At 45.1% G+C, this 16,527-nt stretch overlaps 1 protein-coding gene across 1 annotated transcript in view; it reads left to right on the top strand.

Annotated features, from left to right (window-relative positions):
* The window catches only part of sik3 (SIK family kinase 3), a 145,162-nt gene that overhangs the window by 110,081 nt on the left and 18,554 nt on the right, over nt 1-16,527 (top strand). The window contains exons 7-15 of the mRNA XM_007907315.2: nt 5,351-5,469; nt 6,098-6,208; nt 6,495-6,638; nt 7,029-7,106; nt 7,891-8,000; nt 10,407-10,563; nt 14,280-14,435; nt 15,385-15,458; nt 15,795-15,938. Coding sequence (XP_007905506.2) covers nt 5,351-5,469; nt 6,098-6,208; nt 6,495-6,638; nt 7,029-7,106; nt 7,891-8,000; nt 10,407-10,563; nt 14,280-14,435; nt 15,385-15,458; nt 15,795-15,938 — 1,093 coding nt within the window. The remainder of the gene's footprint in view (nt 1-5,350; nt 5,470-6,097; nt 6,209-6,494; nt 6,639-7,028; nt 7,107-7,890; nt 8,001-10,406; nt 10,564-14,279; nt 14,436-15,384; nt 15,459-15,794; nt 15,939-16,527) is intronic.

Below are 16,527 nucleotides of genomic sequence, written 5' to 3'. Positions count from 1 at the left end.
ACACCAGCTGGAGAAGGTGCCTTTAGGAGCATTCAATTCATCTTGCTGCAGTATAAATGGGACTCACTCACACTGGAAGATGTGAAAGCACTTGAATGGTCCATGGGTGTAATTTAGTACTAAAATGTATCCAGGGCAGAACTCAAATTGTGTTTTTTAACAGTTCTGTTGTCATGAGCAACAAGAATTATAAATCGTGTCTCTCTTTATTGTTCCACAGTAATGTACTGTTAGCAGTGAGGCAATTTGTTTCCTCGAGTACATAGCATTAATGATTACTTTAGAGATTATTTGGGACTCACAACAATGCAGCAATTTGAACAATCCACATTTATTGAGCCATACCTTTTGACAACAGAATTTACTGATAGTAGTTAGAAGCAAGTTTTTTTCACTTGAAGCAAACTGTATTCAGTCAATTTGAACGTGGGTCTTCTGTCTGGTGTTTTGCCTTCAGGATTAATAGCGCCAGCAAGTTTGCTTTGAGGTTTCTTTCCTTCAAGGCTTTTACAACAATAATCCTTGCATTTGATATAGCACTTTTCACGTTTTCTAGATGTCTCAAAGTGCTTCACAGAATGTACTGTAAAGTGAATTGACTGAGTATATTTGTGGGAGAAACACGGCAGCCATTGCGCGTAGCAGTGTCCCACAAAGAGTCATGAATTGAATGACCAAATTATTGTTTTTTTTGAAGGATTATTATCCCTCAAAACAAGCGATCTGCTAATCGACTAACAATCGGGTTACTACTTACTGCTGGGTAAACAGAGGTGTGTGGAGTAAGGAAACTTGCCCAATATTTCACCCTGGCAGGAATCGAACCCAGGTCTCTTGCTTGCCAGGCGAGTGCTCTAACCACTAAACTACTGGACTCCACAATGATAGTTAATGGCTGTACGTGTTGAGTGGCATTATAATGATAAACAAACAGGGCACTTACTGTTTTATTGTTGCAACACAAAACTGCTTATGATTGAGAAGAGTTTTCTTCTGTGGAGAATATTGAAAATGTTTGAAAAAAAGGCATTGCTGTCAAGGAGAGTGACCCAAGTATTTGAAGTGAAGTGTGGTGGCAAATTATAATAATAATAATCCTTGCATTTGATATAGCGCCTTATCACACCTTAGAGATTTCTCAAACCGCTTCATAGAATATACTGTGAAGTGGATTGACTGTATTTTGTTGGCATTTGTACACATTCATACACATCAAATCCCCCAAAACGCTTATAAAGTGAATGCAACAATAATAAACGAGATTTACACAACACCTTTCACGTCGGGAGGGCGTCCCAAGGAACTGGACATTCAGGGATTTTGGACCTGAGCAAGTGGTTGGGATCAGGAGGGGTGGAGGGCAGGCAGGGTGGGGGTAGGAGGATTATAGAATGTAATTATTGAATAGCGTTGCAGAATCTTTCATGTCCTCCTGAACAAATGCAAAACGGAACCTCAAGTTAATGTGTCATCCGGAGATTTTGACGAAATAGCACCAGACCATGAACCCGAAGTCCTCTGCACAGCTTGATGTTCGCAGTGAACATCTCGCTAAGTTGATATTAGCTGTGAGCAGCTCTATTTAGACTGATAAATACAGTGTGCGTCTTTATGGAGCCTGATATCAGCAGTGAACACCTCTTATAGATTCACATTAACGCTAGACAGCTTGATATAGATAGTGGCTTGGCCTGTTGTTTGGAACATTTCTCTAGTAGTGTTCTCTAGAGGTGTACCTGTTAATTGCTGTTCTTATTCTTTGTTTTTAATAAACTAAAATAATCTCTGGGACTTGTGCCAATTTTAATGATGCAGTGGAAATAATGAGCTGGTCCACTTATAATGCAGAAAGTCTTTTTTCATGTATGTATATTAATAAAACTTATTGTTGCAATGGTTTGAGAAGAAATAAATCTGTTTGCCGACAGCGTTACACAAGGAAAATCAAGTAGTCAAATGTTTTCTCGCACAGGAAATTGCTTGTAGCAAGAGAAACCGAGGCCAACGGCGCACGGATCAGTACGACCACTAGATCTTTCACTGAATCAAACATAAACTTGTTTCCCTTCTTAGAAATGAATTCCAAACTCCCAGCATGTAGTTCCCATTTTCCTCAATTTAAATGCGACTCTGGTTCAGTGATTAAACACTTGGCTCGCACTCTGCAGTTGGACCTTGCAGTCCATTTATCCCGGTGGTTGGAGCGCCCCCTGCTGACTGACCCAAGCCAGCACTCTTTATACAAAGGACGATGCCCACAATGCCGCAACCTCCATTACAGCAGCAAAAAAGATTGTGAGAGTCTTAGTCTAAACGTCTCAAAGAGCTTCTCACACAGAGGTTATTATGGAATTCAGCTCTGGTTATTTTAGCAATTGTGGTAGCCAATCTGCACAAGCCGGATCCCACAGATAGGAATCAGATATACTATGTCCGTGTTTCACTGATCTTGAATAACAGAGGAATGTTGCCCCTGGACGCTGAGAATTCCCTGTTCTTCAAAATATTGTTTGTGGGACCCTGCTGGGCACAATTGGCTGCCGTGTTTCGCCCACAAAATACAGAGTCAATTCACTTTGTGAAGCGCTATGAGACATCTCAACGACGTGATAAGACCCTGTATCAAATGCAAAGATTATTGTTAGTATTATGATTATTGCTAAGGAATATATAATGTCCATCTGAACCTCCAGAACAGTCAAATGTGACCTCAGTTTTAGTGTCTCATCCAAAGGATGGCACCTCCAGCTTTTCAACTTGATGTTAACTAAGCATTCATGTCAAGTCTTTGCCATTTCTTTGTGTTTAGCTCGCTTGCTCGCTCACTGAAGAGCCAGGTGCGGGCCGCTGAACGCACCTGCCTCAAATCTGGCCTAACGGTCCACCGACAAATCTGGCTGGACCTCCTCAAAATCTACCGCTCCACTCTAGCCTCGTCCAAGTCGTCCTTCTACTCCAGGATAATCCTGGAGGCGAAGAACAACCCCAGGCTTCTGTTTTCTTCCATATCCGACTCCGCCGTCCCCCCCGCCACCCCGCGCAGGTCATCTCCTCCAACCTTCACTGCGAGGAGATGCTGGATTTCCTTGAATCCAAAATCAAGGGAATCCGTTCCGCGGTCACTCCCCCTCCAACTTCCACCCACCCCCCACCCCTTCCCTCCCACACTCCGACTCCTACCCATCCTCCCCTACACACCTTCAAACCCGTTTCCCCACCCTCTGTCACCAAACTCATCCTGTCCCTGAAACCCACCACCTGCTCCCTTGACCCCATCCCCACTCCACTCCTTATCTCTCAGCTCCACCTCCTTGCCCCACTTCTCACAGACATCATCAACCTGTCCCTCTCCTCTGGCTCTGTTCCCATTCCCCTAAAAACTGCCATCATCACTTCCACTTCCTCCCTTGATGCGTCGCAGCTATCAAGCTTCCGGCCCACCTCCAACCTCCCCTTCCTGTTCAAGGTCCTTGAAAGAGTTGTCGCCTCCCAGCTGCGCTCTTTCCTCTCCACCCATTCATTATTTGAACCCCTTCAGTCGGGTTTCCGTGCTGCCCATAGCACAGAAACTGCCCTGGTCAAGGTCACCAATGACATCCTGACCATCTGTGACCAGGGCTCCCTCTGCCTCCTCGTCCTCCTCGACCTATCGGCAGCATTCGATACGGTCGACCACGCTATCCTCCTCCACCGCTTGTCCTCCCACCTCAACCTTCAAGGCCCTGTCCTTGAGTGGTTTAGGTCCTACCTCTCCCACCGTCTTCACTTTGTTTCCACGAATGTTTTTTCCTCCATTGTCTCGTGCGGTGTCCCTCAGGGCTCTGTCCTCGGTCCCTTCCTCTTCACCCTCTATATGCTCCCCCTGTGGTGACATCATCCGCAGACATGGGGTTAACTTCCACATGTATGCGGATGACACCCAACTCTACCTTTCCTCCTCTACCCTCAACTCCACGACCCCCAATGTCCTGACAGCTGCCTGTCCGACATCGAGTCCTGGACGAGAGACAACTTTCTTCAGCTCAACGTGCGCAAAACTGAGGCCCTCCTGATTGGCTCACGTCAGCGCCTCCGCACCTCAGGCGCTGACACCATCAGCATCCAAGGCTGCACTCTCCACCTCTCAAAGCCATCAGGAACCTCGGCGTTCTGTTCGACCCTGAGCTGTCCTTTCTTCCCCACATCCGCGCCACAACTGGCACCGCCTTCCATCACCTCCGAAACATCGCCAGACTACGGCACTACCTCACCCCTCACGCGGCTGAAACTCTGGTCCACCCCTTTATCACCTCAAGGCTGGACTATGGGAACTCTCTCCTCGCCGGCCTTCCCGGCCCTCCCTCCACACTGCAGGTCATTCAGAACTCTGCAGCTCGTGTACTGTCCCGCACCAGACACCGCGACCACATCACTCCCGCCCTCACCCTCACCCTCGCCCTCACCCTCGCCCTCGCTCGCCTCCACTGGCTCCCCATCCCCCAGAGGATCGAATTCAAGATCCTCATCCTCACCTACAAGGCCATTCACGGCCTCGCTCCCTCCTACCTCTCCGACCTACTATCCCCCTACCTACCTGCCCGTACCCTCCGTTCCTCTGGCTCCGGTCTGCTCCACATCCCCCGCCCCAACCGCCCTACCATCGGTGGCCGGGCCTTCAGCCTCTCAGCCCCGAGGCTCTGGAACTCCATCCCCCAGTGCCTTCGCCGCTTCCTCCCTTTCCTCCTTCAAGGCCGGTCTCAAGACCTTTCTCTGTGACTGTGCCTTCAGCTCCCCTCTCGACTCTCTACCCCCTCCTCGCTTCTTCCCTCCCCTCACCATTTTCCCCCTCCTCGCTCCCTCTCTTCCCTCCCCTCACCCTGACCATTTCTCCCCAATGCTCGGGTCCCGACCCAACTGTCCAGCGCCTTGGGAAGTCCTCCCGACGTGAAAGGCGCTCTATAAATGGAATCTTGTTGTTGTTGCTACAGTGTGCACAAGAGAGAGAGAGAGAGAATAAACATAACATTTGTGACTGTGCATGTTAATGTAATTACTTTTATAAGTCATAAAACTGAGCTGTTTGTGAAGTGTGACCTCTACTGGATATGGTTTAATATCACAAATATGCACACATTACTGTATTCTGCAGACTGAGGTTGGAGCATAAACAATTCCGTATCACGAGTATTTTTGTTGGTTGTATTTGTTTCCTACCACTATTACTTTTTTTAATTCAATTAAAATTAGATTTATCACTCAGTAGTGGGTCATTATGACACCAGACATAGTTACTGAAGCACTGAATTTTCACTGGTTAAAAAAAATACCCATTTTTAATATTTAAATCAAATCTGAAATATTTTCTTTTCAGAATGCGAACACTTGATCAGACACATGCTAGTTCTAGAGCCCAGCAAGCGCTTATCTGTGGAGCAGACCTGCAAACACAAGTGGATGAAGATCGGTGATCCTGACCCGGAGTTTGACAGGGTGAGAAGTACATTCCTGCATTTTATTTTCTCCTCTCTGCCCCTCATCCCCAAAAAACCTAAAATCCTCTTCCCTAATCTCTCCACTTTGCCCCCTCCTTCCCGTTTTGGATCACGACTGAAGACCTTCCTCTTAGACCGTACCTATGGTCACCTCCTCCCTTCCCACTTTTAGCAAACCATAAGCAGTTTAAATGAACTAAATGGTGGATTATTCTTTGGTTGCAAACAAATCACTATTCTTGTTCACTACGCAGTTAAACACAACTATAATGTACATGCAATGAGCTGTAGCACTTTTGCCCCCCGTAAAATACCATGGCTAAAATTGCTGCTTAATGTAGTTATTTTGAGTTTCAGGTGGAAATATGGAGGTAGATAAAAGCACTGACCTGAATGTAAAACAACTCACTAAAAGTAACATTCTTTAAAATATGTCCTCTGCTCCACCATCGCTGACTGCACTTTCAGCCACTACCCAATTCCCCTGCTTTGCCCCCTCCTACCACTCTTTTAGGTAACAACTGAAGACTTTCCTCTTCGACTGTGCTTCCGGTAACTTCCTCCCTCCGTAACAAATGCAAGTTGTTGTTGTAAAGCAACCTCTTCTCTACTTTCCGTTCATCTAGTTAATAACGGAATCCAGGCAAATCAAAGTAGAAATCAAGACGGAACCGCTGAATGAGCAGGTACTCATGTACATGACGGAACTTGGCTTGGATAGAGATCGCACACTACAGGTAATGTTATGCGATGTAGTTCTTATCAATAAGAACATTATCTGTGCATTATCTGTAAACCTACTCTCAATGGTACAATATTAGGTTACTTTATTGTAACTCACAAGTCAATATTTAAGATGATTTCCAATACTTAATTTTTAATTCGAATAAATTTGAGTTCTGTAGAATTAAGAACGTTTTGGGGTTCCCAATAAAATGTGCAGCGGGTGCGAAATGGTACGAAGTGAAAATAACACTTCCAACAAGGTGCAGTGTCTGACGGCAGATTTTGTATTCATTTTAGTCATTGAACACAGACGCCTATGATCACTTTAGTGCAATTTACAGCCTGCTGTGTGACAAGCTAAAACGACACAAGACATTGCGCATCTCGGCACCTCCCAGTGTGCCTCGCTCCATGCCGTTTCAAACGCCTTCCAATGTCCAGGTAACATGCCCAGGGTATTCAGAGTTTGTGGATTAATGATAGTCGGTGTGCCTTTAAAATATAAAATTTACGTGCTGACATGTAGATTGTTGACCGTGAAACAATACCTTTTATTAGGCTTACGAGAAATATCTCCTACAGAATTTCTGATGATCAGAGAGAAAGAAATGTGCACAAAGCCTCTTATATTTGAACCTATTAAACTCTGAACTAAGCAGAGTTCAGCGACCTGTAGTTATATGCACTGTTCATTGCCAGTCCTACACATTCTGATCTATTTTAACTGTTTATTTTAAATCTGATCATACAGTTCAGTAGTAAAGTGTTCTGGGTTTTAAACTGAGAATTAAATAGTTGGAAGAGCTAATTATTTCTTTCCTTTAACATCAGGCGGAGCAAACTGGCAACACGTTGAGTCTAAATGTACCACAAGTGCAGCTCATCAACCCTGAAAACCAGATTGTTCAGGTCAGTGACATGCTCGGAGCTTATGAGAGGGGTTTTGTCATGTTTCAACATGATGATGGTGTTTGTTGTTCAAATCAGATCTGTGAAACAGTGAAGTAACATTGTACAGATACTGTCTGCTCAGCAAAGATAATCAAGCAAAATCTATAGAATCATCTGCTCCACATCCCCCACAATTCAACCCCGCTCCACCCTCACAAGCATCACCCTGCCTACACTGAAATTCATATATCCCATGTTCATTTCAGTCTGTATCTCTGTTATAATCTATGTACTTAATAATAATGTAGAGACATTCTAATATACCTACATAATGATGTTCTCAACTGTTCTTAAGCAGGTACTTATCCAGTTCTTTCTTGAAGCTTAATGACACTCTCCTCAGCTGATTCCAAAATATCCTCTTCTTTCCCCGTCCCACCCTGATGCTCAGCTCTCTTTATGCTATTTTTCCCGGAATTCCTTTAACAGTGGCTAACTTTATAAAGAATTGGAGTGATGCACTCCTGCTTGTAAGATTAGATTTATAGTTACAGGGTTTGACATTTGGCAGATCGGCAATGCAAGTACAGTCCCAAAAGAACTGTATGGTTTACAGTTTAACTGTGAAACAAGTTTGGTGTTACCTCAGCTCTATGAACACATTGAGAATGCTCAGGAATAGAAAAGCCTTTTTTTTAAACCTCTCCTGTTAAGCTCCCCGAGACGCTGTCCTGCGTGAAGGACGCTACATAAATGCAAGCAATGGTTGTATAACATCAGAGATTTTGGTCTTTCCTCTCAGACTGATGGTAACATGAATTTAGACAGCGATGAAGGTGAAGAACCATCCCCGGAGGCCCTGGCACGATACCTGTCTATGAGGAGACATACTGTTGGTGTTGCGGACCCAAGGTTAGTGCTGACAATCAATGGGTAACACTACTTATGTAACTAATGAAAGTGCGTATGTGGAGGTGTATTTAAAATCATGAGAAGGTAAGAGAGTCACTATATACCCTAACCCTCCCTTGATGCGTCGCAGCTATCAAGCTACCGACCCATCTCCAACCTCCCCTTCCTATCCAAGATCCTGGAACGAGTTGTGGCCTCCCAGCTGCGCTCTTTCCTCTCCACCTATTCATTATTCGAACCCCTTCAGTCGGGTTTCTGTGCTGCCCATAGCACAGAAACTGCCCTGGTCAAGGTCACCAATGACATCCTGACCATCTGTGACCAGGGCTCCCTCTGCCTCCTCGTCCTCCTCGACCTATCGGCAGCATCCGATACGGTCGACCTCCTCCACCGCTTGTCCTCCCACCTCAACCTTCAAGGCCCTGTCCTTGAGTGGTTCAGATCGTACCTCTCCCACCGTCTTCACTTTGTTTCCAAGAATGGTTTTTCCTCCACTGTCTCGTGCGGTGTCCCTCAGGGCTCTGTCCTCGGTCCCCTCCTCTTCACCCTCTATACGCTCCCCCTGTGGTGACATCATCCGCAGACATGGGGTTAACTTCACATGTATGTGGATGACACCCAACTCTACATTTCCTCCTCTACCCTCAACTCCACGCCCCCCGATGTCCTGACAGCTGTCTGTCCGACATCGAGTCCGGGACGAGAGACAACTTTCTTCAGCTCAACGTGCGTAAAACTGAGGCCCTCCTGATTGGCTCCGTCAGCGCCTCCGCACCTCAGGCGCTGACAGCATCAGCATCCAAGGCCGCACTCTCCACCTCTCAAAGCCATCAGGAACCTCGGCGTTCTGTTCGACCCTGAGCTGTCCTTTCTCCCTCATATCCGCACCACAACTGGTACCGCACTACCTCACCCCTCACGCGGCTGAAACCCTGGTCCACGCCTTTGTCACCTCAAGGCTGGACTATGGGAACTCTCTCCTCGCCGGCCTTCCCGGCCCTCCCTCCACACTGCAGGTCATCCAGAACTCTGCAGCTCGTGTACTGTCCCGCACCAGACACCGCGACCACATCACTCCCACCCTCGCCCTCACCCTCACCCTCGCCCTCGCTCGCCTCCACTGGCTCCCCATCCCCCAGAGGATTGATTTCAAGATCCTCATCCTCACCTACAAGGCCATTCACGGCCTCGCTCCCTCCTACCTCTCCGACCTACTATCCCCCTCCCTACCTGCCCGTACCCTCCGTTCCTCTGGCTCCGGTCTGCTCCACATCCCCCGCCCCAACCGCCCTACCATCGGTGCCTTCAGCTCCCCTCTCGACTCTACCCCCTCCTCGCTCCCTCCCTTCCCTCCCCTCACCCTGACCATTGCCCCCTTGCTCGGGTCCTGACCTAACTATACAGCGCCTTTGGACATCCTCCCGACGTGAAAGGCGCTCTATAAATGGAATCTTGTTGTTGTTGTATATCTGCGTTGGCTGCATTTGTTGGAACGTCCTCCTGACGTGAAAGGCGCTATATAAATGTAATTTTGTTGTTGTTATTGGTCTAAACCCTTCAATTTAAAAAGTTCGATTGCAGCACTGTCAATGGCCCCGTCAATGCATTATTTACTGCCCCAATGAGCTGGAAGGTCCCAGGTTTGATCTCTGGTCTATGCCGAGTTAATTGATCTCTGCTTGGGTAGCAGTAAGGATGTTACATTTGGCTTCGGTGTTTCCAGGATATTGAGGGGAAAAATTAACCAATGTTCCCACTGCTGGTTGCTGCCCGGTGGCTCTTGCTGAAGTGTGTACTTGTACAGGTGTTGAAGGGTGAGAAGTGGAATCGGTTTGTGTGTGATCTTCGTGGTTGAGCAGCCTGTCTGAACTGAGCACTCGCTTTGCAAGCGAGAGGACCCGGGTTCGAATCCCGGGCCAGGGCAAACCTTAGGCAAGTTTCCTTACTCCACACACACGCCTCTGTTTACCTAGCAGTAAGTAGGAACCCGGTTGTTGGTCGATTGGCGGATCACTTTCCAGGGAGTAATAATCCCTTCAAAAAATAATAATTTGGTCACTCAATTCACGACTGTTTGTGGGACACTACCTTGTGCAATTAGCTGTCATGTTTTGCTCATAAAATACACAGTAAATTCACTTTACAATATATTTTGTGAAGCACTTTGAAACGTCTCAATGACGTGATAAGACGCTATATCAAATGGAAAGATTATTACGATTAACTATTAAGTGTCTGAAGTGTACCCCAGTATAAGTCACCGCCTTTCAGAATGAATGGTTTTAAAGGGGGGGAAAATTGCGGGAAGGAGAAAGCTGAGGAACTGAAAAAGCAGGTTGACAGTCTCATGGGTACTTATTCATAGTTGTTAAAAAAAATGCTTAATTTAATTATTTTACGCTGCAGGACTGAAGTTACAGAGGATCTACAGAAATGCCACCTGCCTGGTTTACCCCGTGTTGTGCCTCAGGCTCCTTTCCTGCCAGTTGTTCCAAATGTTAATCTGATGCAGAACATGCTTCACATGCAGAATCTCCAGCCAGCCGCACAGCTGGAGTACAAGGTGGGTAACTCCTGCTGCAAAAGCATTCATAAATTATGAATGACAGTGAGTCACCACCTTTTTAGAGTGAATGATTTTATTTTTCCCCCATTTAACAAAAGTGTTGTTTGTTTTCAAGAACAAATTCGATAGATTTCTGTTGGGAAAATAGTATCTGGGGGATACAGCATTTAGTTTGGGACACGACATGTCAAGCGACTGTCAGGATGTTGGAAGGCGAGCTTGGCGGACCTTGGTCTTCCTTCCCTGAGCGAATTCCTATGTTCTTAACTTCAGAATTAACTAAACCAGTCTACTCTATCTGGGCCGCAAGACATGTAAATGCAAGTGGGTCTTGGTTCCTTTTTGTTTGGTATTTGCAACTGTTTTGCTATGGTTGAACCAGGAATTTGGATTATCCCAATTTTTATTGCACATTTGCAAAGTTGCCACGGAAATCGTCACAATTAATGGGCTCGGCCATACAAAGCGAGTCTCTCACTCTCACTTGTGTGCAGTGTCACTGAGCTCCTGCTTGTGGCACTGTTTAGCGCTGTGCTCCACAAGTGGAACAACATCACAGCAACAGAAGTACTACAGGTACGTCTGATGTTTATTCAAATACTGTGAATTGCTGGATGTCGGGCCGCAGTATGTTGGGTGTATGGGTGGGCACAGTCTACCTACGCATGGACCCAAAAGATTTTGCTGTCATCACCATCGGAGTCGGAGGCACAGACTATCCTGTTATCTGGCGACAACACCCACCATTAGAGTACTAAGTTGCAGTATTGGCATTAACAAGGGAGTGTTGCTGAATCAAGCAATCCTGTCTCCAGGGCATACAAAGCAGTTAGTTACATCACTCTAACCTGTTTGTAATATTTGTGTTCAGCCTGCTGATGACAGCTCAGCCCGGCCTGGCTCATCAGCAGGACAGACCAGTCACTGGGGGCAGGAAATCCTCCTACTCAGCTCCTGTTAACCCTGCAAGCCAAAGCCCTAATGGGTAGGATGGTCCTAGCTGGTTAATCAGCGGGAAAGCTGGCCAGACAGCAGTGCACAGAATTTTAGTATATTTGTTAACAAAGTTATATTGCTAAAAAGGTGGACAAAATATCATCAGATGCAATTTACTCTTCCTAGAAGAGTTTGCTTCAGTTGTTTTAAAGCCTTGTACTTTTTTTTGTTGATGTAGCATGCAAAATTCTTGAACTGTAATATTTTGATTGAAGTTCTGTTCCCCAAAGTAGAACAGTTTTAAAAATCAAGTCACCAGGGTCAAGGCCTGATTTTCTGAAGTGCAATCATTGACACTTTAAAAAAAGGTTCCTTTCCAACATAAGAACTAAAGAATTGCTGGACGAAAGAAGACCAAGGTCTTCCAACATCGTAACAGTCGCAAGCACATGTTGTGTCCCACACTACATGCTGCATCCCGAGATTTTAATTCCTAACAGAAATCTCTAATTTGTTTGTGAATCGACATTTTCTGCTTCCACCGTCTATACTGCGTGCATTCCTGTTTCTTGCGTGACTGTACACTTCCACTTTTGAAATTGCTCATTTTCTTTTCAGGGAGTAAAATAGGACTCTCCAAATCCTCCAAGTACTATCAGCAATCTTTGCTTCATCTCATCAAACTCTTAGCTCCTTTTGGAAATAGGCAAGTCCTGGAGCATTGAATTGCCACTTATGAATAGTTCAAACAAATATTCTACTTTCGATTAATGTTATTAACTTGTGCTATACTTAGTAGTTATAGTACTGTAGTAGTCTCCGCCCACCCTTTGGAACTCCATTCTATAATTCCTTCGCCTCGCCCCCTCCCTTGTCAACTTCAAGGCCCATCTCAAGACCCTCTTTAACCGTGCCTTCAGTCACCCTCCTACCCCTACTCTCCCTGCCCTCCAACACCCTGCTCAATTCCTTGACTGTCCAGCGCCTTGGGTCGTCCTTCCGAAGTAAAAGGCGCTGTGTAAATGTCCTTTGTTGTTGTAGTGCGGTGATGTTAACATGAGTGGAACAATCTGACTGTGAGGAAACAGGTTTTGCAGATATGAACGAATGAACAATTTTACACTTGTTCTTTTAACATTTCCAACCGATATCCATACAGTTTTAGCAATGTTTATGACAAAAGAACCAGAGGGGAGACCAGGAATTTTTTTTTTTTGCCCAGAGTGCTATTACACTGGAGTCCTGTAGCTCAGTGGTTAGAGCACTCGCTTTGCAAGTGAGAGACCTGAGTTCAATTCCAGGCAGAGGGCGAAACCTTGGGCAAGTTTCCTTACTCCACACAGAGCCTAATAATAATCCTCCAAAACCCCAAACAATAATAAATTGGTCATTTTCAATCTACGACTGTTTGTGGGACATTGCTGTGCGCAATTGGCTGCCGCGTTCGCCCACAAATATACAGTCAATTCACTTTACAGTGTGTTCTGTGAAGCGCTTTGGGACGTCCTCCCGACGTGAAAAGCGCTATATCAAATGCAAGGATTATTATTATTATTATTATTACAGTCTGAACGGATGGTGGAAATAGATTTGAAAATAGTTTTCAAAGGGGAATTGGATAGGTACTTCAAAAAGAAAAAATTGGGAGAGCTACAGGGTAAGAGCGAGAGAGTAGATTTGAGTTGGTAGCTCTTTCAAAGAGGCGACACGATTGGGCCGAATGGCCTCCTTCTGTGCTGGAAGAGTCTATGATTTATGAAGCAGCTGTAACCAAATTCTGTTGCAGAATGTGGCCATTAGGGGGCGCAAGGCTGCAATACTGAATATAAAAGCTATGGCTTCCGTAGTTTTATTCAATACCTTTTGATCCCACAAACTGGTACATGGTCTTTCCCACTAGACCACCGTCACTCTCCTCAATGCAGTCGTATTTCCAGACATTTTCTGTACGCGTTGGACAAAAAACGGGACACAACAAGAACAATTTTGATTGAAAATAGAATTTCCCTAAACCAAAAGGCAAAATATGCAGATGCTGGTACTCTGAAATAAAACCAGAAGTCGCTGGGAACACACACAGCAGGTCAGGCAGCATCTATGGAGAGAGGAAAATGAGTTAACGTTTCAGGTCATCGACATAGATACTGCGTGCTTCGTGCTCCCAGTGACTGCTGTCATTATCCTAAAAGCGTTTTGCATGTAAACACAAAGGGCTTTCAAGGCTCTGAGACATAGAAGCAACACTTTGAAAAGTTGAATCCTCCATCTGGATGTGCACGTGTTCCATTGCTAACTTTATGGACTTTACAACACCAATAGATTGCATTTGTAGAGCGTATTTCACAGCAGGTGGAACAATTTTGTATCAGACTTTTAGGGTAGTTCACTTTTAAAATTCTCTTTGGTGGGATCAGTCTGTCTGGACCTGAAATGTCTCGTTTTCCACTTTCCTGTTCTTAATTCATATTTTCATTCCCCATCATCTCTATATCTTTATTCCTGACTCTTATCTTGTTGTTGTTATTTACTTCCTCTGTCTGTATCTCCTTCCTGCAGATTCCACCACCAGCACCCGGAAGGTGACAAAGTGTTCACAGTGTGATAGTTAATAACGAATGTTCACATCCAACTACAGAAACATGGCTCTTTAGAACAACACAAGCAAGGAAACTGATATCAAAACAGATGGATACGTGTATCAGACAGGAAGGAAGCTATCAGTGATGAACGAACATTTTAATGATTGATTTTCTAAAATTCCCCTTTGAATTCCCTAGGAGCAGTCGCTGCTTCAGCCTCCAACTCTGCAGTTGTTGAATGGAATGGGCCCGCTCGGCCGACGGGCGTCCGATGGTGGAGCCAACATCCAGCTTCACGCCCAGCAGCTGCTCAAACGCCCACGAGGCCCATCGCCGTTGGTCACCATGAATCCAGTAAGCCGTAATTATCCTCACGTTATGTAATGTATATGTAATCCTTGCACTTGATGCAGCGCCTTATCGTGTCTTCAAGACGTCTCAAAGCGCTTCACAGAAAAATGGTAATAATCCTTGCATTTCATACAGCGCCCCATCACATCTTCGAGACGTCTCAAAGCGCTTTGCAGAATGTAAGGTAAAGTGAATTGACTGTATATTTTGTGGGTGAAATGAGGCAGCCATTGTGCACAGCAGAGTCCCAAGTGGATTGGGTGACTAATTTATTATTATTTTTGTGTTCATGTAGCGCCTTATCTCGTCAAGATGTTTCAAAGTGCTTCACAGGCTACACTTTAAAGTATTTCTGGGGTTCATAATCCTTTCAAAAAAAGATAAATGAATAAAATAATAATGATAATCTGGTCATTCAATTTACAACTTGTTTGTGAGTCACTGCTGCGCGCAATTGTATACAGTCAATTTACTTTACAGTATATTTTGTGAAGCACTTGGAGACATCTCAATGAAGGGTTAGGGCGCTATATCAAATGCAAGGATTATTGTTATTAATGATGAAGTGAGAGGAGCATGTGATGCATTCCATTACTGATACTGATGGGTGGGGAAGTAGGGGAGGAAAATCGAAACATATCCTTTCTGTATAAAATCTACTACATTGTGATGTATGTAATGTATATATAATCCTCGCATTTAATACAGTGCCTTATCACGGTCTTCGAGATATCTCAAAGCGCTTCACAGAATATACTGTAAAGTGAATTGACTGTGTATTTTGTGGGCGAAATATAGTTTGGGACATGACAGGTGCAAGGATAGATATTGGTCTTCTTTGGCCTAGCAAATTCTTATGTTCTATTATCTCATTGCTCTTCCATGTAGCATGCTACTTACTGTCCTGCCGTGTCCCTCTAATACAGTGAGCATGACCCTCTTCTTCCCATAGCATGCGGTGGCAGCAGTGACGCCAGTTGATGAGGAAAGCTCAGATGGAGAACCAGACCAAGAAGCTGTACAGAGGTATGTACAGTCCATAAGTGAGTTACCTTAATCCCTCTCCCCCAGACTGACGCTCCAGTATCTGAGAGGAGCGCGGCATTTATTTTCCTTGTCCTTCAGATGAGGCGTTAAACCGACTGTTTAGGTGATGTTAGAAGATTTCATGATGTTATTTGAAAAGAGAAGGGAGAAATTCTCCTGATAAATTGGACCTTCGCCTGACTGCTGCTTGTGGGTCCTTTCTGTGTGGCAAAATGGCTGCTGGTTTACCCACTGTTCGTGACTATCTGTTACAGGTGCTATAAAATGCGCGTTCCTTAAATAGATGGATTTTAATTGAATTCACTTGTGTTGCAGGTACCTGGCAAACAGAACCAAGCGCCACACACTGGCAATGACAAATCCTACAGATGAGATTCATCCAGATTTGCAGAGGCAGCTGGCACAGCAGCAGGCATTCCGTTCCCGTGGCTGGGTTCCTCACCCTGATCAACATAGCCGGTGAGTGACATTTGCACATTAAGTCTGTGCTGTGGCCAAATCCTAGAGCTGAGCTACTGTGAAACCTCTCAGGTTTGTCTGTAAAATTTGCCGGTTCAGGTTTCCAGAGTAACAAACCACGTCTAATGCTTTGTTTCCTGCACGGTTAGAATTCTGTCTGTGTCCAGACTTATCTTCTAACTTTATACCTCAGTAACTCAACCATAGTCCTGTAGCATATTGGTTATGCGTTCGCTTCATAATTGAGCGGACCCAGTTCAATTCCCGGGCAGGGTGAAACCTTAGGCAAGTTTCCTTACTCTGCACGCCTGTTTACCTAGCAATAAGTTTCGCTTTTCCGGGGGTAATAATCCCTCCAAAAAAGGAAAAAATATTTGGTCACTCAATCCACGACTGTTTGTGGGACGCTGCTGTGCTCAATTGGCTGCCACATTTCTCCCCTAAATGCACAATCACACTTTACAGTATATGCTGTGAAGCGCTTTAAGGTGTCTCAACAGTGTGATAAGGTGCTACCAAATTATTATTTTTACTATGTTTCTTTTTAGCTGGATGAGTACTTTGGGAGTTTGTTAGATCCCATTCGCTC

Source organism: Callorhinchus milii, unplaced genomic scaffold (assembly GCF_018977255.1).
Source record: "Callorhinchus milii isolate IMCB2004 unplaced genomic scaffold, IMCB_Cmil_1.0 Scaffold25, whole genome shotgun sequence".
NCBI lineage: Eukaryota > Metazoa > Chordata > Chondrichthyes > Chimaeriformes > Callorhinchidae > Callorhinchus > Callorhinchus milii.
This window is presented reverse-complemented; position numbering and strand designations above follow the sequence as displayed.